Here is a 26,294-nt window from a genome sequence, read left to right as displayed (position 1 = left end):
TATAGGCATAATCGCAGGCACGAGGGAGAGTCATCTTCAGCAGCAGCAGCAGCAGATTGAGGAGCTGCATCCGCAGACGCACTCCAAGATGGGCTAGGACCTTCTCCGCCTCGACCTCCTCGAGAACGGGAGGGACCTTCGAGAGCGCTGTTGCCCCCCCCCCCCTCCCACCACCACCACCACCACCACCACCACCAAACTCCTGGCGATGCTGCCTTTCCCTGAGAACGCACACACCGCCTCGTGTGCAATGCCCCGTGTGTGTACGCGAGTGCGCGTGTGCTGCCCCGTCGTCCGTGTTAGGGACGCGTGTACCACTGACTGACGGACCCTCGCAACTCCTCAGGCAAAGGTGGAGTCGCTGGTTGCCGCCTGACCGACGCTCCTCCCCGTATGACGCCTCCCCGCTAGTCCCTTCTGTGTCTCGTTCCCCCCCCGCTGCCCGACTGTGTGCGGGAGTTGGTTTGTCGGGAGGGAGGGGCGGGCTGGTCACCCACGTGCACCGGGCCAGTGCTAGACCTTGCACTTTGAATGCCGTGGGGCTCCTGCCCGTGTCCGGGTGTGGAGATGCGAGGGTCGCCCCCCTTGCCCCACCACTTTGTGTGTGTGGAGAAATCTACCTTACCTTTTACCTTGTACCTTACCTTACCCGACCCTGCCCACGTAGGGGGTAGACAGCGCCCCAAAATCCACCGGTGTGGGGGATTTCGCGCAATCGCTTGACTCTGAAAAGCTCGCTATGTACCTTTCTGAGCGCTGTGGTCGCCGCAGACTGGCTCCAACTTGACGGCGGCATGGAGGCATGATGCCTCCATGCCGGCCGCATGCCGCCGTCAAATCGAAATCGACATACAGCTCGATGGTTTGCCCGAAAGGTACATAGCGGCGTTTCTGGCGACAACAGCGCTGCGACCGCGAAGTGGCGGTGGACATGCTCCCACGTTGCCGACGCGGCGCCGGAGTGGCCGGCGCTGCTCGCCGCGACCACGACGGCTACTCTGATACTCCGGGCCGACCCGTCCTACCCGACGGTGGCACTCTTCCACGTCTCGCTCATGGCTAGGGATCTGTTCCCGGGAGTGAACCAGCCGCGAGAATGCCTAGCCTAGGCGTGGAGGCCCGCGGCTCCTCGGAAACTCCGACCTTCGCCCGCGTGCCTTCCTGACACGAGGACCCGGCTGGCTCCTCCGCTTGTGGGCCTGCAGCCCTCTGGTTTCTGTTCCATGGGCAAGCTACGAGGCTGGCTTCGTGGCGACGGCGACCGCCCGCGCTGGTCGAGGCTGCAGTACGCCGTCGCCGCGTGCGCCGAAGACTTACAGGACGAGCTTCAGGACGAGTGGAACGATTGGACGCCAGACAAGTTCGCGGGGTACGAATCAGGGGACGAGTTCGACTCGTGCAGCGAGTGGGACGACGGCGAGGCCGTCGACCGCGGCTGGGAGTGGCTCGGCTGGTCGCCGACCGACGAGAGTGAGGCAGACGGGCACGGTGACGGAGACGAGAGTGAGGACGAAGGGCCACTGGACGATTCAACCTACGGCGCACGCGACTATCCCCGCCTCACAGACGACCGTCGGCTGCAAGACATGATCGACGCCACACCGTGCGTCGTGACCAGATTCCTGATCGCGCATGGGAAGCAGTTGGCAATGCAGGAGGACGTTTACGGAGACGGGTTTGATGACGGGTTTGAATGGGGCCAGAAGAGAGAAGTCCGCACAGGAGGCGGGCCCGAGCGAGGCGCAGGAGGTGGGCCACAGCGAGCAGCGGGCCAAGCGCCAGTGCCACTTCTTCAAGCGGGGGACGTGCCGGAACGGCGACGCCTGCCGTTTCGGGCACTCCTAGAGGCGGAGACGAGACACCAGTTCACGACAAGACAGTCAGCAGGGCGGCGCGCCGCGGCGGCATCGGCAGTAGGCACCCGCGGCACGGCCCCGCTGTCGGCTCTCGCGGGGAACCGGCCCCCCATATAACTCGGGGTGGATTGATTAGGGCCTACCTGGGCCTTTAACATTTTCCACCGCAGAGGTCGAACTGGATTCGGTACTTCAGCTTGGTATAGTATCATTGTATGCCAGATCATACCCCAGGGCTATACCCTGATACCCTCTTGAGAGGACCCGCATTGGGCCCCTAGAGGATACGCTGATACCCTGGTGGGTACCCTTCACACCGGACACTCTTCACACCTCTTCGCGCGCTGCGCGCGCGCCAAGACAGACAACGCGCTCGAGTGAGCGTCGCACAGGAGGGAGGCGAGCGCACCACTAAGCAATGCGCTGGGCGAGGAGGGCGCTAATGGCGGCCGTCGTCGCGTTTGACGGGCCCGCGGCGGAAGCCGGTGGGTGCGGCTGCAGCCGCGAGAGGGCTCGGTCCTCGGTGAGAGGTGTGAATTATCGCTTCGCTGCGCGGCCGCCGATGATACCTTGATACCCAGCCGAGATAAGTCCCCACAGAGGCCTAGAGCATACCTTGATACCCCCTCGAGAAGGTACGAATCATACCGTACCGGGTACCCAGGTACCCGGGTAATACGTGGCTGGGTTCACAGCGATTGTAGGAAAATGACGGGAACACTTGACGGTCGCGGCCTTCCGACTCGCGCCTCCGCCTCACTGGCACTATTGTAGCCCTGGCCGGTGCGCGTGCAGAGTTGAAGTTCCGGAGTGAAAATTCGAACGCGTTCTCTCACGGTGACCAAAAAATGTCCGCCTCAGAGGCACCTCCGGAGGCAGGCCGCCGCACGCCGGCGACACAGCTCCAGCTGTCGAACTGACCCGCAGCTCCTCTCAGAGCGGGAACTGTGACAAAAGTTGACTGAGGCGGTTGTCAGGAATCATCATACGGGTCACATCGTGGCTCTTTCATGACGGGATACCGCCCGACCACTCCTGGGTGGCACTGCCACCGGTGTCGCTCAACGTCCTGTCGACAGCGTGCCGACAGCGACACAGACCATGTGGGACGCGTCGAGTATCGACCTCTACTGCTTACCCAGCCTTCGAGTGTATCCTGGCTGTGGTCCCACACCCACTGGTGTCCATCTCAGAGACCGCAGGAGGTCATGAGGGTCGATGGGAGTGCCAACCCCACAATGCCTAAAAACCCAGCCCAGTAAGCTGAAGTGCAGCAGTGTCGACGCGTCGGTACGGAGCCCATCAGACTCAGACGAGAGCGATGCCGAGTCGGGCGGCGCCGACGATCGCCGCTCTTATGAGAGAGTGATTCCCTTGGCACGGGGATTGCACAAACATGTCGCGTGTTCCGTGTGGGGTCCTGTTTTAGGCTAAGTCGCGCGTGGGATGGCCTGTCACCGTTGCGGGTCCCATCGCGATCCCTGTGCGTGCTCGCGCCCGGGCTTGCGCTCTTGCGGGGGGGAGCGTGAGCCGGCTTTCTGCACTGGCAACCCCCTTAAACCCTTCCTCGCGTAGCCTCGGAGTGCTGGGAGGTGGGCTCTGCTTTGCATCCCTACAACGGCCATGTGAGCTTGTAGCGGGCTAGTTGCCCTTGTGGTAACATATACTACCATACCATATAAGCGCCGTCGAGACGTGCAGCAGTGGCCACGCGTCGGTACGGAGCCCATCAGACTCAGACGAGAGCGACGCCGAGTCGGGCGGCGCCGACGAGAGCGCCGTCGAGACGTGCAGCAGTGTCGACGCGTCGGTACGGAGCCCATCAGACTCAGACGAGAGCGATGCCGAGTCGGGCGGCGCCGAGTCGGGCGGCGCCGACAGCAGTGTCGACGCGTCGGTACAGAGCCCATCAGACTCAGACGAGAGCGACGCCGAGTCGGGCGGCGCCGACGAGAGCGCCGTCGAGACGTGCAGCAGTGTCGATGCGTCGGTACGGAGCCCATCAGACTCAGACGAGAGCGATGCCGAGTCGGGCGGCGCCGAGTCGGGCGGCGCCGACGAGAGCGCCGTCGAGACGTGCAGCAGTGTTGACGCGTCGGTACGGAGCCCATCAGACTCAGACGAGAGCGATGCCGAGTCGGGCTGCCTTGGTGGCTGATCGCGGCGGTGCTGATGGCTGCGGTGATGCGGCGGGCGGCATCGGCGGCGTCGATGGTGTTGACGGCCGCGTTGGCAGTTCACACGGCGCGCGCGAGTGTAGCGAGGGCGCCGAGTGGGCGCACGCACCAACACAATCATCAAGTGCATCTCGGAGAGCGTGTTCAGGTAACCCACCATACTTGTCCGGGTCGAAGAGACCGCCCCAGCGATCTGGGTGGTGCAGACGGCATGCGACGCCATGGTCATGCCCTCGCGCATGTTTTGTGATACATTTAATGTTACAGCGATCCAAGTCCCCAGCTGTCGCGGGCACAAGTTCACTCGACCCCCCCCCCCCCGCCCCAGTTAACTCGCCGCGTCGAGTGAACTCGCCCCGATCGACTCGCCGGGTCAACTCGAGGTGTCCTTCTTTGTAACGCCTTCCCGATTCCACTCCCCTCTCCAAAAACTCCGATATCCCACTCATATCCCGGGAATTTCTAAATTGTACTGCTCGAACACCATTACTCACACCCATAGCGTTTTCACATGATATGCCGCCCCCTCTTCCCTGCCCTCTTCTCGTCTCGGCGTGGGTCACGCTGCGATGCCACCAACAGACACTACGCGCCTGAGCGCACCCTTGCCGTGGCGCCCTTCAAATGGGGCGTTTGTCGTGTCCCATACGATTTTGAAGCGCTTGGTCACTTCATCGTCCGCTTTCGTCTGGCCCCAAGCGGGGTCCCCTTTCCAATCGTCGTAGCGCACGTATGTGCCCGCCTGAATCAATTTATTCTCGACCATCCAGGTCATGCTGTCGAGGGTGGAAATATAGAGGTCGACATCGAAATCAACGAGCAGCGCTGGGCGGAATAGTGAAAGGTTCAGCTTGGGAAGGGACTCGTTGAAAAAGCCAGCAATGAAGCTCACGCGATCAGGATCGCCAACATATTCACTCACGCTTGCAACCGTCTTTTCAACCGTGCTGCCAAGCTCATCGCTGCTCGAGAAGGCTCCTGGGAGCCAGTGCTTGCCAGCGATCTTGAGGCCGCCCGCCTCTGCGGGCAGCCCTTGGAATGAGTCAAAGCCCCACATGTGATGGAAGATTGGGATTTGATGCTTGATACTCCTCATCGACCCGCCCGTGTACACGCCAAACTGATAAATGTCCCTGAGTGGGCTGCTGCTCTGATTGACAGCCTGCACGAATGCAGGTGCTTTGCTTGCCCATTTGACATTGAGGCGTTGGACACGGCTTCTGTTTGTGTTTTTGAACATACCTCCGTAGACCAGTTCACTGTCGGGCGAGTTCCAGCGGATTCGACCTGAGCTTGCGGCAGCGTACTCGCTCGCCGTGTGGACTCTGGCTTGCGATGCGGCTCTCGTAAGTGCCACCGCAACGGATGACTTGATCACAACGATCACAAGAGCAGCCCTCGATGTCTGGCGAGGTCCCATCCCGCGTGGAGGAGGTAGCGAGGGTGGGCCTCAAAGAACCGCGGCGCCGCTCGCGAGCTGGGCGGCGCGACGCACAACTACTTGTATGGTCGTTTATACGCGATCGGTACTAGCCCCGCACTGCGGGCATATAAGAAGATCTTAATATGACCGCAGTGCCCGGGACAAGGAGTTGTGAATAAGGGCATTATATTGCCATCATAAATATCTACAACATCCCCCCTCGACAAGGGCCGGAAAGAAGTACGTACGATCTCGTATTCACTCTTTGCGAGAAAGAGAGAAACGAGCGGTGCGGTCTCTACAGCAGGGGGTCGCAAGCGGGGTACTCTTCACATCACTCAACGCAAGAGCACCGCGACGGCTGCACGCCGCGCGCTGCCTTTGATTCGCCTGCTCCTGCGTGCCTGTGAGTGCTCGCAGCAGGCAATGTCAAACAACAACAAGAGTGGAAGCAGTGGGGCACCACTGTCATGGGGATCGAGAGCTGTGTCCCCCACCAGCAGGCCACTGCACAGGCCACCGAGGCACTGCAGAGCCAGGCTGCTGCAGTGCCAGCTGCGCCGGCGCTGGGCGCAGCTGGCGTTGTTGCCAAAGCTGCTCTCCTTGAGAAATTGGCAGCACAGTCGAAGCCGAAGCAGCTTGCGCTGCCGCAGCAAGTGATGGGCGATGCAGGCGGCATTCGAGCCTGGCACATCGCACAGGTGCAGGCGGGGCGCCGCCGCCGCCTCAGCAGCAGCGCCACCCTTTTGGCGCGGCCTCCCATCGCGCCTGCCAGCCACCGGCACCTGTCATGTCGAGGAGGAGGCGTCAGAGCTGCGAAGATACTCGAGTACCGAATCCTGACAACCAAAAGATGGTGGCAATCTGGAGTGTCGCGGCATGCGCGGCTCGTTTCGCACGGCCGCGCGGAGTTCTCTCCCCTCTGCCCGCCCGATGTCTCGTGACAATGTCGGCTGCGAAGCGGCGTGTGGTCTTCCTCGGGACGCCCGCCGTGGCGGCACGGTCGCTCGAGCTCCTCCTAGACGCCTCCGCTCAGGGCGGCGGCGGCGGCTTCGAGGTTGCAGCCGTCGTGTCGCAGCCGCCGGCGCGGTCGGGTCGAAAGATGAAGCTGACGGCGTCGCCGGTGCAGACGCTGGCGGAGGCGCGCGGCATCGAGCTGCTCACTCCGGCGAGCGCGAAAGAGGAGGCCTTCCTCGCGCGGCTCGACGAGCTGCAGCCCGACCTCTGCATCACCGCCGCGTACGGCTGCTTCCTGCCGCAGCGCTTTCTCGACATCCCGCGCTTTGGAACGCTCAACGTCCACCCGTCGCTGCTGCCGCTGTACCGTGGCGCCGCGCCGCTGCAGCGGTGCCTCGAGGCGGGCGACGCGGTCGCCGGCGTCAGCGTCGCCTTCACGGTCCTCAAGATGGACGCGGGGCCTCTGCTGAGGCAGGAGGAGAGGCCGCTCGTGGGGGATGAGCAGGAGCCGCCCCTGCTCCTCGAGTTGTTCGAGCGAGGCACCGAGCCCTTAGAAGCTGAAGACGTATTCTCGTCTTGCAACCAGCGCTCGAGAGGACACGCACTCCGCTGTCTTCAGCTGCATTCGGCTGCATTCACTGTACTCGCCTCCCTCGTGCCCACGCGGTGCTCTGAATGCACTGCACAATGCCGTCTTCCCGCCCTGAGGTTGGCGTACTCACCGCGCAGGCACTGAGCTGCTACTCGACGCCCTCCCGTCCGTATGGGACGGCAGCTGCGCCGGGCAGCTGGCGCCGCAGGAGGACGCGCGCGCCACCAAGGCGGCGAAGCTATCGACCGCCGACGCCGAGCTGCGGCTCGAGCAGCTATCAGCGTCGGAGGCGCACAACAAGGTGCGCGCGCGCACCGGACCTTGCACTTCGAATGCGCGGGGCTGTGACTGGGCGTGGAGTCGCGAGGGCTGCTCTGGCCCCTGCCCCTCCCACCCTCGTGCGTGTGTGTGGAGAAGTGTACCTTCCCTTGCCTTAGGTGCGTGCTTTCGCCGGTTGGCCCGGCACGTGGACTCGCATCTCGATTGGCGGCGCGGAGCCGATCCGAGTCAAGCTGCTCCAAACCCGACTCGGCGCGGCCGCCAGATCTCGCCATCTCTCCCCACCTCTCCAGTCCAGCTCCCGGCCGAGTACCGGTATCTCCCTTTCTCTCCCCATATCTCCCCATATCTCCGATCCGAGTCAAGCTGCGAGTGGTGCAGAGCACGCCTCATCTCTCCCCATACCCCCCTCCATATCTCCCCATCTCTCCCCGTATTAGGCTTGCCCGAGGCCGCCGGCGATCCTCCGCCAGCTGGCCGGCAGGTCGCGCTGGCGGCGGGCGGCGGCGCGCTACGTCTCGTCTGCGGAGACGGGTCGTTGCTGGAGGTGCTGCGGCTGACGCTGCCCGGCAAGAAGCCCGTCGACGCGAGGGCTTTCTGGAACGGACTCAACGGCCGCCGCGCCGAGTGGGCCTCGGCGCCTCCAGACGCCGCCGCCGCGCCGGAGCACGCCGCCGCCTCAGCGCCGCCGGAGCCGCTCGCGGCAGCGGTAGGTGCCAAGCGCCAGCGCGTCGAGGTTACCGAGCCGCCCCCTCCTGGCTTCACGTGGGGAGGAAAGTACTGACCGAGACCGTGGGGCCCGCGATGGGGCGCATGGCTATGCTCCTCGGGACCATTGTCGGCATGGCGCATACATGTACATGTACTGGGCGCTCTCGGTGTGTCCCCGGCGCGGGCCGGCGCGGCGTCACACTGTCAGAGATAGGCATGTTAAAAAGAGAGCGATCGGCCGATCGGCGGCCGGGAGAGATGGGCTCTGGTAGGAGGCTCCACGCCACCTCTGACGCCTCGCGTCGTGCCACCTGACTCTCGCCTGGAGAGGCCTCTTAGCCGAGGCACACGTGGCAATCGCCACGTGCGCCACCAGGGATTTCGGCCATTTTAGAGCCTTTTGCACAAAATTGCAGGTGGCTTTAGCCACTTGCTCCATGAGCAAAACAGTGCAAAAAGCACCTGGAGCAGATGGCTTACGCCGCCTGTGGACATGGGCAAAATAGTGCAAAAAGCACCTGGAGCAGATGGCTTACGCCGCCTGTGGACATGGGCAAAACAGTGCAAAAAGCACCTGGAGCAGATGGCTTACGCCGCCTGTGGCCATGGGCAAAACAGTGCAAAAAGCATCTGGAGTAGATTCCAAACGCCGCCTGTGACCATGTGAACGCTCGGGTGGCGCCAGGTGGCTTCGGCCCCCTCCAAGCCACCTGCCCCGCCCCCCTCGCCACACCTGGAGGGCTGGAGCACGTGCGCCACCTGGGCCTGGGCAGGTGGCAACACGGTGGCTTCGGCCCCTCCAAGCCACCTGCATGCCCCCCCTCGCCACACGAGGAGGGCTGGAGCACGTGCATGACGATCGGCCGTCGATCCCGAAGGGTCGTCGGTTGAGCTAGGGAGCCTGGCGATGGACGCCACCGCGACCCCTCGTGGCATCTCTCTCGCCGTCGGCGAGCTGGGGGCTCGCGGACGGCCGACTTTCTATATGACCAGTAGGACAGCCGTGAGTGTGAATTGGATAAGGAGTTTGCGTCCGTCCACCGTCTTCGTGGACGTCTGTCCTCGTGACACCCACACCCCACACGGCCTGTCTTGCTTCTGTCGTACCGGTATCAGCCTCTCGTTAGAGCATCCGGGACGATCTTGCCATATCCATACCGCGACGTGCGGGCTGCGCTCAGGGCTGCAGCAGCGCCGCTCAGGGCCACGCCGTCGCCAGGAGAGGCGGGCGGCCCGACGGGCAGCGCTTACGGCATGGTTCTGGCAGAGGTTTCGCCGTCCGGGGACGGCGGGGTGGCCGCGGGGGCTGAGACGGAGGTCGCGCGCATCTTCGAGATCCTCGAGGCAAAGCGGGGCGGGAAGTCCCTTGTCACAGCATTTGGAGACGAACAGCTCGCTGTTGTCGCCGAGGCTATGGTTGGTGACGCGACGAGCGCCGCGCATTTGCAGGAGAACATGCTCGGCGACGCGAGCGTAGTCGACGTCTTCTCGCCGTACTTTGCGAGGGCCGTAGGCAGGGACACGCTGCCGCCCCATCTGCAGGCAACCCTCCGAGCGTGGTGGCTTGGGGCCGCCCATTGCTATTAACAATGCTTTGGAATCTATGAACATGACCTCGAGTGGAGCCCCAGTCCTCGACAGGCTCATGACGATCGGCCGTCGATCCCGAAGGGTCGTCGGTTGAGCTAGGGAGCCTGGCGATGGACGCCACCGCGACCCCTCGTGGCATCTCTCTCGCCGTCGGCGAGCTGGGGGCTCGCGGACGGCCGACTTTCTATATGACCAGTAGGACAGCCGTGAGTGTGAATTGGATAAGGAGTTTGCGTCCGTCCACCGTCTTCGTGGACGTCTGTCCTCGTGACACCCACACCCCACACGGCCTGTCTTGCTTCCCCACCCACCCTCCCTATTTTGTGTGCGCTGTCGCGTTTTGGGGTTGGTCCTGCAACGGTGTCCCGTGCGGAGCAGTGGTGTGCTGCCGCGCGAGGGTTGCAGGCGTGAGGGTCGAGGGTACCTTTTCCCCCCTTTGCTATTAACAATGCTTTGGAATCTATGAACATGACCTCGAGTGGAGCCCCAGTCCTCGACAGGCTCGCCACCTGGGCCTGGGCAGGTGCGTCGGGCCGAAGCCCGTCAGGCACTCTCTCCCTAACCCTAGCCTTCTCCCGAACCCTAGTGTGTTTTGTTGCCTCCGTGCTTTCACACTCGTCTTGTCGTGTCCGTCCACTGTGATTGCGGCCGTCCACGACTACGTCGTCTCTAGAGAACGTATCAACCCCCTTCTGGTGCCGACCGCGCCCCCGCGGGGCACGGCCGGACGTGGCAGCGTCAACTGGTCACGACCAGCACTTTGGGGGAGTCCCTTCACGCTATCCCAGATATGGCCGGCGACTCGCTGGCGGGGAGCCTCGGGGAGGTCCCCGCCAAAGATGTCGCAGTCATCGCAAAAGCCGCTTCTGAAGAAGCCGCAAAGTGGCTCAAGCGCAACAACATCGAGGCGGGCGCCGGCACGCTCGCCTATGCCGGCACCCTCCTCAAGGGAGCCGTCCGCGAGCCCCCAGCTCGCCGACGGCGAGAGAGGTGCCACGAGGGGTCGCGGTGGCGTCCATCGCCAGGCTCCCTATTACTCACATACTCGCTACCCAACGCGGCCAAAAGGATATCAACCTCGAGAACCTCGAGAACAACATACCTAAAAAGAATTCTTAAGATACAAGCCTCTCTCACAGCACACTGGCACGACAAGGGCGCGGACTGGCGCGGACTGGCCTAAAAAGAAATCAACAACGCAGCTCAAGTCCCCACACACGGAGCGCCCGGCTTAGTGCCAATGTTGAGCGCGGCAACCGTCGCGTGCGGCGTGCTGCTGGCCGGCAGGCCTCTGGCGGTCGGCGTCGATGGCCCGCGCGGCCTGGGCGGCGCGCGCATGCTGAGTGCCGCGCCGGCGCCGGACGGATGGCTGGAGACTGCCGCCCGCAAGCCTGCAGTCAGCGCGGAGGAGCTGGCCGAACTCGAGGCGACAGTCGAGAAGGAGCGGGCTGCCTGGAACGCAAAGACGTTCGCAGAGGACTTCTCCACCAGCGACTTCAATACTGGCCGGGCCGCGCCCTCTCCCGTCGCCAGCTGCGGTGAGGCGCAAGCCGCTGACAGTGCTGCGGAGACCTTGCACCGGTTTGTCAATGTGGGCTGTGAGGCGGTGGTGCCGCCCGACAGCATGGTGATCGGCGAGGGGGGCGCCAAAGAACTCGAGGCCATCGTCACGGGCGAGGTCATGCGCCGGAACGCGCGCGATTACGCCGAGGATTGGTCCCGCGCCTTTGAGGACCAGCCGGCGATGCCAAGACGGCGCGAGTGGGAGCAGCTGTCTGCCGCGCTGACTGCCGCCTTTGCCCGGACGGCCGAGGTGTCGCCGCAGCACCCTGCCGCCGACTGTCTGAAGCAGGCCGACGCGGCCGCACTCATGGAGGCATGCGCCCGAGCCCCGGGTGCGGGAGGGGTGGGTGCCTGCGCTCTTCCCTCCTGGTTTCCCCCGCATTTGCAATATGCCAAGCGGACCGAACTCACGCACCGCCGCGCGTGGCCGTCCGAATCGCCGCAGGCGCTCGAGCGGCACTGCACGTGGGAGGAGGGTAGGTACACTCGCAACAGCGTGCTGAAGGGCGATGGCTTTGAGGCCATGGTGAGCAGTCAGTCGGCGAAGCGCGTGTGTTGAGTTTCGACGCATTGCCGAGCGCCCTCTGCCCCCGCCTCAGGTGCTGTGCTGGGACGCAGGCGCGTCGTCGCCTGTGCACGGACACTCGGTGCCTGCCTAGCGCAGCGGTGGAAATGTTGGGCACTGCTAACGGCAGTCGCCCGCCACGAGCCCATCCCCCCCCTTCACAGGACGTGCACAGTGGCATGCGCTCGAACTGCTTCATGAAAGTGCTGCGGGGGAGCCTGGTCGAGACCACGTACGAACAGATCTCTCGACATGGCAGCAAGCCTGCGGTGCGTGAGGGGACAGCGCGGTCGTTGCCTGCCGGCGCCGACGCGTATATCAACGACGACTTTGGCGTCCACAAGGTCGGCGGCGACTGAGTTTCTCCCATCGAGCTTTCGGCGGCGGCTCACGCTTCGCGCCGATCCGTCGTCTCAGGTTCAGAATCCATCGCCCACCTCTGGCGCCGTCTCGATCCACGTCTACGCGCCCGGGTGGACGTCGGTGCAGCTCTACGACGAGTGCTCGGACGATGTCGTGCATCTGGCAGAGTCGCCCGCCGCTGCCATGCCGGAAGGGCAGGTTGCAGAGGGCTGGAATCACTGGAAGGACAACTCCAACATCTGAAGCCACTTGCCCCGTCCGCGCTCGTCCGCGACAGAGCGCTAGCGGTCGGGATGGAGGCTGGTGGAGAGGCGCAAGCTTGACCCGGCGCGAGCCGCACTGGCGGTCTCTGGTGCTCGGCCTCTTGCGCATGTCCCAACTCCTTGGTCGGCCCTCATGCTATTGAGAACGCACGCCCGTGTGTATGCGTGTGGTGGTGGCCCAGTGTCCTCGCCGGGTGTCGCGCAAGCGCTTGTCTACGCCTTCAGAGCTCACACAGATGCCCAGCACCCACTTGCGCGCGCTCCTCTTCTATAAGAGACCAACAACCTCTCCGAACCCCGCGCTGTGTCCTGCGACCCCCCGTTCTACCTACACATACCTATACGCTGACTGATGACTCGAAATATCTCGGATTGAACATCCAGAGGCCGCAGTTCCACGGAAAGCTGCGGCTGCTGGCTTGCCCCACGTACTCCTCGCACATCTGCACCAGCGACAAGGTCGATTCATAGTATCGATGGCACGCCTCTGATAGTCGTGCCTCATCGTTCGCCGAGGGGGCGGTTAGGAACTTGGTGAGCGAGAACTCGTCGTACCCGGGTATCGGGTCGAGCAGCGGCGGCATTGGGAACGAGGTTGCTGACATCAGCGTCGCCTATGCAGGGGTTACTCGTGAGGATGGTTGCGAGCCCTGGGTGCTGGCCTGGCCAGGCGTGCGCCTGCGTCACGGCCGTGATCTTCGTGCCGCACTGTTCGCCGACGGGCCATGCAAAGGAGCAGAAGCGCACGTCCTGGGCGTAGACGCCAACGCTCCCATAGTGCTCGTGGTGCGCCGTCACCTCAAAGACGAGCCGCGCCACAGCATCGATCGCAAGATCGCGCAGCTCCACGGGAGGCAGCTCTCCAACCACGTGCTTCAGCGCCGCGGTGTGGACGAGTCCGCCCACGAGGGCTTCGAGCCAGTCACGCAGCTCCGTGTCCGCACAGACCGTCTCGAGGGCGGGGTACCAGATGTCAAAGTAGTCAGCGACCATGCGTCGCACCACATTCCAGTAGGCCTCGCCCTGCTCGTAGTACGGCAGCCGCACGCCCAATTCGTCGGTCCTCCTCGCGAAGTAGTCGGGGATGTTGAAGATGAGGCGCAGTAGCTCAGCGTCGCCCACCTTGCCTCGCAGCTCGGCACCGTCGACCATCACAGAGGGCACCGCCTGCCACGCCTCCCGGAGCCCTTGGTCGGTAAAGGCAAAGTTGCGCGGGCCGAGTGTGCCGCGGGAGATCAGGATGTGATTTGCGATGGCGTTGCTCCTCCTCCGCAGGTGTGGCTGCGATGAGCACGTGCATGCTCGCCGCACGCCGCTCCCAAATCGCCTCCGCGCCGCAGGCACGCTCCCGGTTACCACCAAATGCGCGATCGATAGTAACAACGTTCATCCGGCGATCGCCCGTTTCGTCTTGCCGCTCGGCGCCACCATCAACATGGACGGCTCCGCTATTGGTTTCCCGTGCAGAGTCTTCTTTGTGGCTCTTGCACAGGGAACGTGGACCAACCCGAGCCCGGCCGATTTGTTCACCACCGCGCTCATCTCGACGCTCATGTCCATTGGGGCGGCCCCGATACCAAACGCAGGCCTGGTGCTGCTCACTCTCATCCTCAACACGGTCGGCGTGCCAGTGGGCTGGGCCTTTGGCTTCATCATCGCCATCGAGGCGAGCCCTTGCCCCCCCCATCCCAGCTCCTCCTCCTTCCGCCTGACCTACCCTGCTTGTCCGCCGTCCAAAGTGGATCCCCGACCGGCTCGAGACGATCACCAACGTCACCGGCGACAGCCTCGCCTGCGTGATCATCAATCACCGCTATCGAAAGGCGGTGGAGCGCTCGGTGCGGTTGAGCCAGCACTTAGCAGCGGAGGCGCAAGTCTCCCGCGCGGAAAATACGGTGGCAGAGGCGTCGAAACGCGTTGACGACGTGGATGGGGCGGACTGAGTCGTGCAGACGGGGTCCCAGGACCCAGCCACAATATAGTTGGTTTCGGGTGTCGAGCATTTCGCCCCCGAGCCCGACCCGAGCGCAGCTCAGTTTTCGCACTACTTTTGCACCTCTCTCAACATCTCGTGTGTCAAATGTACTCGCGGGGGGAGGTTGTTGCATGTCGCGACTCGGGCGCAGAAACTGCGACTCTCTCTGCTCTTAGCTACCTCTCTCACGGCTCTACATAACATTGGTCAGTGCACACACAATCTCACACACCTTGGAGTGTAGATACGTTAGAGAGTATGCTGAGACGGCGCGAGAGACACCCCCGAGACGACTACCCGCTGGTGTACTGCCGGAGGACCGTCTGCGCCTGCGCTGCCGCCGCCTCGCTGCGGCACGCGGAACGGCTAACGTCGCAGCCGGCGCCGCCGCGAGGCCGCTCGGCGCCTGCCCCCCCAAAAGCACCCACCAGCGCAGCGTACCCATCGGCCTGGTCCGAGCGCACCGTGACCGAGTCCTGGCTGCCCTCGGCGCTGAGACGCTCCTCGCACGCGCGCGCAAACCGCTCCGCGACGCTCAGGTCCGCCTCCTCGGCTTGCCACGGCGCCGCAGACAGCTCGCTCGCGGCGCCGGTCCACGCGCTGCCTACAGGGAACGCCGAGGCGACGGGTCCGCGGCGGCTCCACCCGCGCGGCAGCGCCGGCCCCGCGCGGCTGCCGGTCGCGCGCGCGTCGGCGGCGTCGAACGTGGTGACGACGGACTGGAGGATGAAGGAGGTGAGCAGGTTCGTCACAAGGAAGAAGACTGCCACGTAGAAGCTGCCGAAGAAGGCCGTGGCCGCGGCGTGCGGCGCGCAGGCGTACGCGGCGCCCATGAAGACGTTGAAGTTGTTGCCGTTGGTGAGCACCCAGCAGGTGACGAGAGCGGACGGCAGGTCGTTGAAGTTGAGCGCGTGGTAGCCGAGCCGGCTGTAGCTGCTCCCCTCCAGACAAACCGCACCCTCGAACCACTTACCGCCAAAGACCTCGAGGCCGACGGCGGCGAAGAAGAAGAGGACGATGAAGAGCAGCCAGAGGAAGTGCAGCGTCGCCCGCGCCGTCGCTCGCACCGCCTCGAGCAGCAAGCGGAAGCGCGGCGAGAGGGCGAGGAGGCGCAGCAGCCGCAGCAGCCGCAGCAGCAGCAGCGCCCTCAGCGCCTGCGGTACGCCGGCGACGGGGTCGCACCTCCGCACCAGCACGGTGAGCATGAGCACGATGCCCGAGGCGGACAGCGCCGCGTCGAACAGATTCCAGCCGCGCAGCACCACCGAGAGGAGCGTGCCTCGCGAGAAAGCCCACAGCTTGACGCACGTCTATACGGCCCGGAGGAGAGGGTGCTGCTCAGCGATGCTCACAGCGGCACGCCTGCTCTTTTGCTGTGGAGAGTGCTGTCTGATTGGGTCTCCGAACCCGCGGGCTCGCTGTGAATGCACCCGCCAGCTAGGCAGCTCTGCGGCGGTGTGGGTGTAGAATGGCACGTGGCATGTCGGAGAAGCGTGTGGCGTGTGTCCTGTGCCCATATGTGCTCGTACGTGTATGCGCCTCGCCGCTCCAGAGGAGCGTGAAGGGCAGCTGCACGGCGAGCTGCGTCGCGCAACTCACCTAACCACACGCCCCGGCGCTGTGAAGCGGACGCCGTCCGCTCGCAGAGGGCAGCACTCCGCCGCACGGCTCGCCCGCTCCCGCCGCGGCGCCGCGTCACGAAAGCCGTCGCCCCAGCCGCCGGCGGCGGGGCCCGTCCGGTAGTGCGCGTGGGCGAGCTCTTCGCCCGAGCCGGGCTCGAAGGCGGGGGTGGAGGCATTCGTGGCCGGCGGCGCGGCGAGGCTGCCCTCCCAAGTGATTAGCGCGACGTTGAGCAGCACGAGCGCGTCTAGCGCGAGCGTCACCTTTGCGCTCGAATCAGTGGTCGCTGTGGTGTGCTCCCCTCTCTCTCTCTCTCTCTCTCTCTCTCTCTCTCTCTCTCTCTCTCTCTCTCTCTCTCTCTCTCTCTCTCTCTCTCTCTCTCTCTCTCCCTCTCTCTCTCTCCCTCTCTCTCTTTCTCTCTCTCTCTCTCACCCGAAGGTCTCGCAGCATTGCCCGTGCGCGGAGGCGGAGGCGGTGCGCTCGAATCGCGCGGATCGGCGGCGCAGACTCGAAGCGGACGTGCAGCGCGCAGAGCACGGCGTCGAACTCGGCCGGGTCGAGGAAGCCCCGCTTCCGCGCGTCGAGCGCCTCAAAGATGACCCCAATCTGCCACGCGGACAGGTCGGGCCGCAGCCGCGCGAGCAGCGGTGCGAAGCGGCTCAGCGGCAGCGCCTCAGCAGAGAGGGCGTCGACAGCGCCCGCCGACTGCCAGTCGTGGACGAGCAGCGCAAAGGCGGCGCGGAGGGCGCGGCGCCGGTTTGCAGAGAGCACCGCCGCCTCGGACTTCATGTGCCGTTCGTACGCCCGGTACAGGAGGGCGAGCCTGCGTGCTGAATCCGCCAAACCTCGGGGCGGGACTCCGGTGTCGTGCGAGGCATTCAGAGCACCGCGTGAATACCGAGGGGTACGCATACAGTGAAGAGAGCGGAATGCGGTCGAATGCGGCTGGATACGTGTCCTCCCGAGCGCTGGTTGGGAGACACGAATACGCATTCCGCTTCTAGCACGGCGAGCCAGAAGATGGCGCACCCGCGCGGGATATGGGGAGATACGGGGAGATACGGGGAGATACGGGGAGATATTCCGCTTCTAGGCGGGCGAGCATCAGCGCGAGGCCGACGAAGACTAGCGTGAGCTGGAAGACGACAAAGTAGAGCACCGTGGCGCGCGAGGAGCGGTACGGGCGCAGCGCGACGTCGGGGAAGTTGGTGGTGGTGAGGAGGAGGAAGGAGGAGTAGAAGGACGAGCCGTACGAGGCGAAGGCGGCCAGCGGCGGCTCCCACGGCCCGAAGAGGACAAAGCTGATCAGCGCGCTAAAGGCGAGCAGCCCGGAGATGAGCAGCAGCAGCTCGAGGACGGCAGGCAGCATGCGCACGACCGCGTAGAAGGTGGAGAGGAGCTTCCGGTGTGCGAAGACGATGAAGAGCGGCCGGAGCGGGCGCGAGAGCGGCGTGCGGCGCCACGAGACCGAAGAGCACCAGACGGCCAGGTCGGCCGCCGCCACCGTGAGCAGCAGCAGCTGGAGCACTGCCGGGGCTGACCGGGCGAAGCGATGCCGGCCCATGAAGCGCGCCTTGAGGCCGAGCTGGAGGACAAAGAGGAGGACGCAGCACGCCTCGAGCGCGCCGCCCGCCAGCGGCGACAGCGGCGTGAAGCCAAACGTGTGGTGAGCCTCGAGGCTGCCGGAGTCGGCCGCACACTCTGCCGCCAGCGTGCCCTTAGCGGTGATGCACCATCCCGGCGTCTCGCACAGCGCAATCGCCATGTACGCGAGCACGTTGAGGTACCGCAGAGCCTGCACCGGCCGCGAGTGGAAGAGCTCGAAGGCGGTGAGCGATCGCACGTCGACGCCGTGGCACTCTGGGCGCCAGCCGTGTGAAGCATCCGCGATGTAAGCGCACGCGAGCCGAATCCGTGTCGCCTCGTCAGCCGGAGCGGCGCCGCTGCTAGCGCTGAGCAAGGAGGTCGAGCGGGTGGGCATGATTTCAATATGTTGCCAATATCAAGGGCTTCTTTAGCGGGGCCCGGGGGCGCGCTGAACGCAAATGCCCTCGCCCAAATGCCTTGCCCATCCAGGGTTTGGGCCCTCCGGGGGGAGGGGTGGCACGCCGGCCGCCCGGTTTTCAATACCTGTCCGAATAGGAGCTCGAATCCAGTCATGAAAAAAGAGAACGGGAGGTGGATCATGGGAGACGTACCGGGCCGCTCAGGGGGGGCGGCGTGATGAAAATCTTGTGTGAAGAATCCCGCGCCTTGCGGCGCGGAAAAGAGGAACCGTTTCATTTCTCTATCTTTATGTTCATGCATGGCGCGGGAGCGAGGAGGCCACGGCCCCAAACCCCGCGGATAGCGGCCGGACTCGAGGAGCCGGACAGAGCGAAACGCGCTTCTCCTCTCGCCGCCTGGTGCAGCGCCAAGCCGCGCGACGCCGAACGCGTGCTCATCGCTTCTTCTTCTTCATCTGCGCCTTTGCCTTTTTGCGCGCTCGCCGCTCGTATCGGTTCACCTCCGCGCCGCCGCCGCCGCCGCCGCCGCCGCCAGCCGCCGCCTTGGAGGCGGCGGGCTCCTGATCACAGCTCCAGGTGTGAAGAGACGCCATTCACGACGGGCCGCCTTCTTCGGAGAGCAGCGGGGCAGCCGGAGAGGGCAGCCGGAGCGGGCGGGAGGGCGGCGGGAGAGACGCGGGGGAGAAAGGAGCAGCACGAGACAGGGAGAACACCCGAGATCACCCGAGATCACGCGAGATCACCCGAGACCACCCGAGCTCCGACGGAGCAATGGAGGGGCGGCAAGAGAGACATGGGAGAGCGGCGCGCCTTGGGCATCGTCCACTCATCCGTGACCGGATCGTACACGGCGCCCGAGCGCTGCGGTGTCACGAGGACGAGGCGTGAAGAGGGCGAGGGGTGACACGGGACGGCTGTTGGAAGTGTCTCATAGCTGTCTCGCAAGTGTCTCCCAGCCGCACCAGCCGAGACTCGACGTCGGTCGGAACCTCTCCGTACCGCTGCGGCTGCTCGGGCACCTGCGGGGGCAGGTCTCGGACACGTCACTGCGGGCGTGCTGAGGATGTGTCTTGGAAGCGTCTGCGCACCTCCGCCTCGTCGCGCTTCTGCCAGCCGCCTGCGCAGAGGGAGTTGGGAGGGGCGTAGGGAGTGGAGGGCACGCGGCGGGACGCGGCGGTGCGGGGCCGATCAGCCGGCGGGACCGGCGGCGGGAGCGGCGGCGGGAGCGGTGTCACCCTGTGTCTTGTTGGACTCGTCTAGCGTCACGAATATCTGCGGCAGGCGGGAGGAGCGCGGTCGGCGGCACGGTCTCTCGACGCAAGGGGCCACAGGCCCGGCGTCCGCGCCGAGTAGAGCGTGATGCCCACCACGCCGGCAAGCAGAGTGTAGACGCCGATGTCGAGGATCGTGTCCACCACGGCGTCGGCCGTCAGGAGGGAGGAGGCGGCAGCGCTCCCGACGCCCGCGGCCCCGCCTGTCGCAGTGGCCGTCGGCGCGACCGCACGCGGGACCAGCGGCAGCGGCGGCCGCGGCGACAACGCCGGGCCGAGCTGAAGGGCGAGCGACGCAGCCGCGAGAATGGGCTCCAGCGCCATTCGGGATGACAGAAGAAATCCCGTTTCGGAAAAAAAAGGTCCAATTTAAGCCGAGTGCTCCAAGTTCCATCTTTCCTGCTCTCTCTGCCTTCTCTTCCCACTCGACATGCTTGCAAGCACGCGCGGCTGCCTACTTGGCCGCGGCAGCCGCGATCGCCGTGTTCCCATCCACCGTCCCGGCAGCGTTTCCCAGCGCGCCCGCCACCGCCGCTCGTGCCACATCCTCTACCGCCACCGGCGCCATGCCCGGCGGCCCAGGCGGCCGCACCTCGCCCGGCGGCCCGCCCGCGATGATGCCAGGCTTGAGCACGAGGGCGGATGGGTAGTCTTTGCCGACCGCCGCCTCGGCCTCGGCCTTGCCCTTGACGTAGTCGCCAAAGACAAACTTGATGGGCGAGCTGGCGAGCTCCGACGCGAGGCCGAGGTAGACGAACTTTGGCACCGCGGCCAGCTTGGAAGCCGCAGCGATCTTGACGTTGACCAGGCCGTTGCCGTCCCGCATGTTGGCGCCGCCCGGCGCGATGCCGATGCACGAGATCACGGCCGCGGCGCCGCCAAGCACGCCGCTCAGGTCGCCGGTGCTGGCGTCGAGCTGCACGTACTCGACGCCAGCGAGGGGAGCGCCGAGGATCGCCTTGACCTTGTCCGCCTGCTCGGCTGGCGTCTTGCGAGACACGGACACGACTTGAGCACCCTTGCCGAGGAGCAGCCGCGAGGCGTATGCGCCGACGTAGCCTGAGCCACCAAAGACGACGACCTTGGGCTTGCCATCAGCGATGGCGGCGGTGGAGACGCCAAGAGTAGCTGCGGCGGCGGCGGCGGCGGCGGAGGTGACGGCCTGGCGCCGGTCCAGCGCGGTGACTCGGCTGCTACGGCTCGGGCTGCTCGACGCTCCCACCGCCCGCCGCCCGCTCATGGGAGTCGGCAGCAGCAAAGCTGCCGGTTCAAGCGCCAGAAGCAGCGCCAGCATTGTCCGGTGTGTAGGAGCCTTCCGCCAGGTCTTCTAGGACACAACTGCGATGACTTCGTATCGGCGAGCAAAGGCAAGCTGAAAGAAAGAAAGAAATTTCGTTCGCAAACGAAGATATTTTTTTGTCACAGCGCTGCGGTGAGACCCTCCACAACCCGCACAAACGCAGCAGGCAGAGACCTCAGCGTCCCTCCTCCTCCGCCGCCGCGCCCGCTCAGACGCGTGGGCCAGACGGCCACGGCCACGGGCGGCAGAGCGGGAGTGCCACACGCAGGATTGCTGCGGCTGTGAGCGCGTGCAGAGAGAGTCCTGAAGACGCGCTGGGTGTTTGTTGTGTGAGAGAGCACGCGCAGTGCCGCTGCGCAAGGGCCCGTCGCCCGCGCCGCTGCGCGCGCCGCCGCGCCGCCGCCACTTGAAGAGCATGCAACTGCGCGAAGCAGCCCACCGCTCACTGTTGAGCGCTGCCCTTCGCCGCAGGGAGATGCTCGCGTCGCTGTGGAACCGCGCCAGCACGGCCTACCGGGCCAAGGTTGGGAGGGAGCTGTCAAATCACGGTGCGGCCCGCCCACGAGACCGCTGCGCCGACGCCGCGTGGATAGCATGTTGGCGGCCGGTCGCGCTCGCGCTGGGATGCAGACACCGAGATTTTTCAGACACGCGCAGAGACGCACCCACCTCGCTGCCGTCGTGCCGCGAAGCGGTTGGGCGGATCCGATGGCGATCTGCTGGCGGTAGTGCTCGGCGCTCACAAGCTTCTGGCTGGCGCCTCTCACCCTGCCGTCACCCTCGCACCTTCCGGCTTCACCCTGCGTCACCCTCGCCCCTCACCCTCACCGCTGTGTCGCAGGGCTGCTGTACGAGGACTGCCTTATTGAAACGGAGGAGGTGAAGCTCGCGCTGAAGCGGCTGCCGCCTGACGTGCTCACGACGCGCGCGCGGCACCAGCCCTCTCGGGACCCGCACCCACGCCGTCGCTGTTTGCCCCTGTAGGTGCTGAATGCGAGGGAGCAGCGGCTGAAGCGTGCGATGGTGCTCTCGAGTCAGATCAAGACGGTGTGTGCAGTCATCTTAGGCCACCCGAGATTCCCCAGCTCCCCTCTAGTCACACCAGGATGGCGCGCGCGCTCTCCCAAGCGTCTTCTTGCCGCCTCAGCGGCTCCCTCGCCACTGCCCTGCGTTTCCCCCTCGCATGCGCCGCCCTCGGATGTCTCCCTCACCGCCATCGCCGCCACCCTCGCCGCCGCCGCCGCCCTCGCCTCGTCCGCCGCCCTCGCCGCCGCCGCCTTGCACGCCGTAGAGCTTGCAGAACACCTCACCACGGAACATGCCCGGCGCACACGCCCCCCGTTTGAGCGCACGCCAAGAACTGGCGCGTCTGCGTGCGACGCCCACCGCTGACCCTCCCCCCCCCTCCCCGCCCCCCAGTTGCCGCCGGAGGTTGCCGAGAAGCTGGACCCGTTTGAGTCGTACCTCGGCCCGTATCTGGAGCAGGTCAAGAAGGAGAAGGAGGAGCTGCTCCTCACAAAGTGACCGGCGGCAGCGCGACCGCCCCTGTTAGCCACGCCCTCCTCGTGCCTGCCTCCTTTAGCCCCGTGCCGTGCCTATGTCCCCCCCCTCTCTCTCCCCCCGCGCCGCCGCTGCTCTCCCGGTGTGCCGAGAGGGACGGAGCTCGCTCCTTTGCCATTGCCGCGTTGCGGCCTCTGCGCGGTTTCGGCGTTCTCCATACGAATGCGATGAATCGAAAGAAAGACGGCAGCCCTTCCTGAGGTCTGAGGACTGAGCACTACACATTCTGTACAAAAACGGTGTGACTTGTGAGCTGAGGCCAGCTGTAGAGCTCAGCTGAGAAGCTCGTCGCGGCTTCGTTCTCGCCGGTCGCGCCGGCGCGCGGAGTCTCCGGAGGTGCGCGTGCGGAGACGCCGCCGCGCCGCGCGCGGGTCGGCCGTCGCGGCTCGCGCTCGCGGCACGCGCGGGGGGCGCGCGCGGCCGGGGAGCTGCAGGCTCTCGTGTGCAGCTGCGAGCCAGCCGTGTGGACTGGTGCACGTCGTGGGGCGTGGGGCAGCTCGCTTGTGCTGCAAAAGTTGCCGTCCCTGCCCGCTCGGCGGCGCTGGCGCTGCGCCTAAGGTATACGTACTTATAGCTTACTGGGAGAAAAGAGAGAGAGGGGGTTGTGTTCTCTAGGCCCCTAAGGGCCCTACGCGCGGCGTGAGAGCTCGGAAGCGAGCTTTGCACGGCGATCGAGGATGGCACGGTTCACCCCCTTCACCGAAGCGATGGAGATGCGTTCCGCGTGGTGTGACACAAATGAGAGGCGGGAGTGGGGAGGGTACGCGGTGCGGTCAACGCCCGAGCGTTGAGCCTTGCGCGCAAGGCGGTTGATCTTTGCAACTGCTGGCGGCGAGAAGCCGCCGTGTAAGGTAAGGTAAGGTAAACTTCTCCACACACACGAGGTGGTGGGGCAAGGGGGGGCAACCCTCGCGTCTCCACGTCTAACGACAGGAGCCCCACGGCATTCAAAGTGCAAGGCCCGGTGTGCGCGTGGGTGAGCGCGGTGTGTTGTGTGTGTGTGTGTGTGTGTGTGTCGGTGTGTGTGTGTGCCTCGGGCGACGGGGGCAGCTGCGGCGGGGAAGCTGCCACCCGCCCTCGCGGCGCCGCACGTTAAAGAGTCGCGTTGTTTTTCTTACGTGTTAGGGCCCGGAGTGCCTCGTGGGTGTCCTGTGCCCCCGACTTCATTTAATTTATCTGGGGCCCTGGGGATTCACACAAAAACACAACCCCGGCCCCAAGACGCACAAGCTCAGACAGTCGAGAAAGGGATTCACATATACAACGCACGACCCCGGGCCCCAAATCGCTCATTCATGATTTTGTGATTCGGACACCAGCTTGCTGTGAAGCTACTCGAGTACCGGGTACCTAGGTAGGATCCCTACGTGAAGAGAGACTAAAAGTACGTACGTGAACGGCACGCGAAAAACGGCTACCTCCTGTATCGGAGTTTTGTTAGTTCGAGGTCTCGGGAGTTTTGAGGGAGAGAGGTTTCTTGAGTTTCTTGAGTTTCTTGTATCTTAAGAATTCTTGAGTTTTGTGCGCGATAAATTCGTGCCCGTCCGCGGCGAGCCGAGCCAGGCCACGGCGCTCGGCCTCCTGAGAGAAGACCATCCCGGACGGCAGTGACAATTTACCCGACATCAATCGTCGACGGCAAGCTCGAGAACTGCGCCTCCAAAGTCGCCCAGATTCGCCTCTCGCGGCGCGCTGAGTTAGTATCGCCGGTGCACCAGCCAGCTCTGCTCCACAGCAGGGCATGCCTGACTGGCTCCTGCTAGCCGTGCGTCCTGGTGGCATCCATTGCCAGCTCAGGTAGCCTCAGGAGGTCGCCTCGCGCACGACTCGGCGCCGCACAGCACCGCTCCGCGTTACTACCGAGTTAGTATCGTCGACCCACAGTGACTGCTCTTCTGTAGGTGGAGCCGACAAACGCCGGCCGGGTCGGCCCCGCCGCCCCCATCGCCGCCGCCGCGCCCGGCGGCGGCCTCGGCGGACCATCCGGCGCGCCGCGCGCCCGACGGGGAGGCGTTCACCACTCCTGGATCCTCACCCTGCCACGCCTTCGTGCAGACGCCGTGGCACCCACCTCAGGCGCCGCTCGGACTCGGTTGACGGCCGCCCAAGTGCTTGGCTCGTGCCCAGCCGACCGGCAGGCGATGCCCACTCGCTGCTAGGCTAATCTCGGGCTGTCTTGCGGCGGTGTGGTGCCGTGAAGGGCACCCGGCACAAAACTACGATAGTTAGTACCGTGCGGGGGCAGTGCATTAATTCTGTTAAAAATCCAAATCTGCTCCGTGGAGCTTGTTGAGCTAGGATCATACGTCCGGGAGGCCCCTCATGCGTGCCGTAACGAGCCACGGTGCTGGTATGACTCTGTTCACGTTCACACCTCTTCAATAGCGCAAAACTCCGATACAAGAGGTATCGAGTACACAGTCGAGCGCATGCGGCGCGGGCAGCGCGTTGTGCTGGTGGACCTCGTCGGCCGCAGCGACCTCAACGGCCGCACGGGGTTCGTGTGCAAAGCAGCCGACGATCCAAACGGCAGAATCGGCGTGCAGCTCCAGCCTGGAGAGGAGCAGCCCGTGGCACTGCGCAGCCAGAATTTAGTGCTCGGGGCAGCCGTGCCGGAGCTGCCATCAGAGCTCTGGGACGCCATCTTCTGCCGGTCTGACCGTCGTGCGATCCTCCGCCAACGCGCCGTCAGCGCGCAGTGGCAAGGCGCCATCTCTTCTTCGGCGTGCATTTGGCGGCGCATACTGCTCACGGTGGATGCAAAGCAGGTCCCGCTGCCGCCCACGGTTGCCAACCGGCTCGTGTGCAACTCGGACGCGGCCGGCGCCCACCCTCGCGTGCCCTTGGACGCGTTCTTGCCTCTCGCGCCCGACGAGATCAACACGGTTCTTCCCAATCCCAGTGCGTCAGCGGGTCAGAGTCCCACGACCCGTGACACCCGTGACTCGTGGGTGAGTGGTGATTGGCCTGCTCCGCAGGTCTGGTCGAGGAACTCGTCGTCGTCGGTCCGCACCGTCCGGTGACTCCCGCGCTCTGGGTCAATCCTGGCTTCCGGCGGGAGCTGACGGCCGCCAGCACGCCCCTCCTGCACGCCCTCTTCGGCGCTCGCCTGCCGTGCTTGCGCAAGGTGTGCGTGACGAAGATGGCGCATACTACCTTACCTTGCCTTACCTTGCCTTGCCTTACCTTGCCTGCCGTGCTTGCGCAAGGTGTGGGTGACGGAGATGGCGCTGGCGGGCGACGACAACCTGCTGATGGCCCGCTCGCTCAGTTGGCTACGAGAGCTCCCTCGCACGCTCGAGCACGTGCACATCGGGCTCAGCGCGGACGTGTGGCACAGCTGGTCGCGTGCGTGCGCCCACGACGGGGTGGCTCCCTTTGGATGGTTGCCACGCGTGCGCAGCCTCTACTGGAACTCGTCGATGGCCAAGGTGGGCGGTGTGGTGAAGCACTTGCCCTTGAGGGAGAGCGTGGTCGCCGCGTGGCCACCCGCAATGCGAGAGGGCCTGCACTCGCTCGCGGTCCTCGGCTCGGGCAACGCCGGCGCGGCTATGCATCGCGTGCTCCCGCTGCTGCCGGGGCTGCGCAGCCTCTTTGTCGAGCTCAGCGCCCCGTCGCTCGCCACGATACGGCGGCTCTGCGACGCGGCCTCCGACGCGGCCCTCGAGCTGCTGGTCTTGAGGTACGACACGTGCGAGGCGCTCACGCTCGACGAGTATGCCGCCGGCTTCCGCGGCGTCGCCACCACGCTGCGTGAGCTCAGGTCAGCTCGGGCGCACCCGACCTCACCCTTACCGATCTTACCCTTACCTTGCCAGTCCCCTACGTTAACCTGACCTTGTCTTACCCTTACCTTGCCTTGGCTGACCTCGCTCGCCTCGCGCGCGCTCAGGCTGTACCACGACGACTGTCAGTACCACGCCGGCCAGGGGCCCCGGCGCATCGAGGCCCACCTGAAGACAGTGCTCGACATTGCGAGAGTGAGGGTGACCGGCGACGGGGAGGCGGCGTGGAACGCGGCGGAGCTCGCGACTTCTTCCTTCCCTCGTGGATGGATGGCAGAGCAGCGTGAGGAGAGAGTCTCCCTCGCTGCGCGAGACCGCTTTTCCTAGGGACTAAAGAAAGAAGTGAGCGCGCCTTGCGGGGGGGGGCGCGGAAAAGAGGAACCTCTTAGCGCCATCGCCACGGGCAAGCAACGACTGCGACAAAAAGAAAGCGATTTT

The 26,294-nt window shown here is 65.1% G+C and overlaps 10 protein-coding genes across 10 annotated transcripts in view; 6 read left to right on the top strand and 4 right to left on the bottom strand.

The window, feature by feature from the left end:
• EMIHUDRAFT_438512 (hypothetical protein) overlaps positions 1–647 on the top strand; it is a gene marked incomplete at its 3' end in the record, with an annotated part of 3,609 nt that extends 2,962 nt beyond the window's left edge. Inside the window, exon 9 of the mRNA XM_005760105.1 lies at positions 347–647. Within this exon, the coding sequence (XP_005760162.1) occupies positions 347–647 (301 nt within the window). The remainder of the gene's footprint in view (positions 1–346) is intronic.
• A 576-nt stretch (positions 648–1,223) lies between these two features.
• On the top strand, positions 1,224–1,845 carry EMIHUDRAFT_218282 (Hypothetical protein; the record flags this gene model as incomplete). Its single annotated transcript, XM_005760104.1, has 2 exons — positions 1,224–1,712; positions 1,747–1,845. 2 exons carry the CDS (start codon positions 1,224–1,226, stop codon positions 1,843–1,845), a joined length of 588 nt encoding a protein of 195 aa, XP_005760161.1.
• A 2,747-nt stretch (positions 1,846–4,592) lies between these two features.
• EMIHUDRAFT_218280 (Hypothetical protein) lies at positions 4,593–5,273 on the bottom strand (the record flags this gene model as incomplete). The annotated part of the gene is made up of 1 exon (XM_005760103.1): positions 4,593–5,273. One exon carries the CDS (start codon positions 5,271–5,273, stop codon positions 4,593–4,595), a length of 681 nt encoding a protein of 226 aa, XP_005760160.1.
• Positions 5,274–6,309: 1,036 nt separating this feature from the next.
• On the top strand, positions 6,310–8,068 carry EMIHUDRAFT_68433 (hypothetical protein; the record flags this gene model as incomplete). The annotated part of the gene is made up of 4 exons (XM_005760102.1): positions 6,310–6,978; positions 7,151–7,306; positions 7,443–7,593; positions 7,758–8,068. 4 exons carry the CDS (start codon positions 6,310–6,312, stop codon positions 8,066–8,068), a joined length of 1,287 nt encoding a protein of 428 aa, XP_005760159.1.
• Positions 8,069–10,825: 2,757 nt separating this feature from the next.
• EMIHUDRAFT_106454 (hypothetical protein) lies at positions 10,826–12,319 on the top strand (the record flags this gene model as incomplete). The annotated part of the gene is made up of 4 exons (XM_005760101.1): positions 10,826–11,398; positions 11,594–11,674; positions 11,878–12,057; positions 12,131–12,319. The coding sequence occupies 4 exons, from the start codon at positions 10,826–10,828 to the stop codon at positions 12,317–12,319; spliced, it is 1,023 nt and encodes a 340-aa protein (XP_005760158.1).
• A 358-nt stretch (positions 12,320–12,677) lies between these two features.
• Positions 12,678–13,491, bottom strand: EMIHUDRAFT_218273 (hypothetical protein; the record flags this gene model as incomplete). The annotated part of the gene is made up of 2 exons (XM_005760100.1): positions 12,678–12,953; positions 13,027–13,491. The coding sequence occupies 2 exons, from the start codon at positions 13,489–13,491 to the stop codon at positions 12,678–12,680; spliced, it is 741 nt and encodes a 246-aa protein (XP_005760157.1).
• Positions 13,492–13,591: 100 nt separating this feature from the next.
• EMIHUDRAFT_218272 (hypothetical protein) lies at positions 13,592–14,282 on the top strand (the record flags this gene model as incomplete). Its single annotated transcript, XM_005760099.1, has 2 exons — positions 13,592–13,957; positions 14,079–14,282. The coding sequence occupies 2 exons, from the start codon at positions 13,592–13,594 to the stop codon at positions 14,280–14,282; spliced, it is 570 nt and encodes a 189-aa protein (XP_005760156.1).
• Positions 14,283–14,385: 103 nt separating this feature from the next.
• TPC1 (Two-pore ion channel) lies at positions 14,386–18,003 on the bottom strand. The gene is made up of 7 exons (XM_005760142.1): positions 17,055–18,003; positions 16,849–16,892; positions 16,443–16,757; positions 15,919–16,204; positions 15,505–15,624; positions 15,020–15,384; positions 14,386–14,914 (listed from the first exon to the last, which is right to left on the bottom strand). The coding sequence occupies exons 1-7, from the start codon at positions 17,913–17,915 to the stop codon at positions 14,608–14,610; spliced, it is 2,298 nt and encodes a 765-aa protein (XP_005760199.1). The 5' UTR covers positions 17,916–18,003; the 3' UTR covers positions 14,386–14,607.
• A 1,560-nt stretch (positions 18,004–19,563) lies between these two features.
• EMIHUDRAFT_438510 (hypothetical protein) lies at positions 19,564–20,554 on the bottom strand. The gene has a single exon (XM_005760098.1). The coding sequence runs from the start codon at positions 20,503–20,505 to the stop codon at positions 19,666–19,668; it is 840 nt and encodes a 279-aa protein (XP_005760155.1). The 5' UTR covers positions 20,506–20,554; the 3' UTR covers positions 19,564–19,665.
• A 372-nt stretch (positions 20,555–20,926) lies between these two features.
• On the top strand, positions 20,927–22,323 carry EMIHUDRAFT_465730 (ubiquinol-cytochrome C reductase complex 14kD subunit; the record flags this gene model as incomplete). Its single annotated transcript, XM_005760097.1, has 5 exons — positions 20,927–21,059; positions 21,353–21,423; positions 21,496–21,558; positions 21,931–22,257; positions 22,311–22,323. The coding sequence occupies 4 exons, from the start codon at positions 20,927–20,929 to the stop codon at positions 22,033–22,035; spliced, it is 372 nt and encodes a 123-aa protein (XP_005760154.1). The 3' UTR covers positions 22,036–22,257; positions 22,311–22,323.
• Positions 22,324–26,294: the final 3,971 nt, after the last annotated feature.

This window comes from Emiliania huxleyi (genome assembly GCF_000372725.1).
Source record: "Emiliania huxleyi CCMP1516 unplaced genomic scaffold EMIHUscaffold_78, whole genome shotgun sequence".
Lineage (NCBI taxonomy): Eukaryota > Haptophyta > Isochrysidales > Noelaerhabdaceae > Emiliania > Emiliania huxleyi.
Note: the sequence above shows the minus strand (reverse complement) of the source record. Positions and strands in the feature narration are given on the sequence as shown.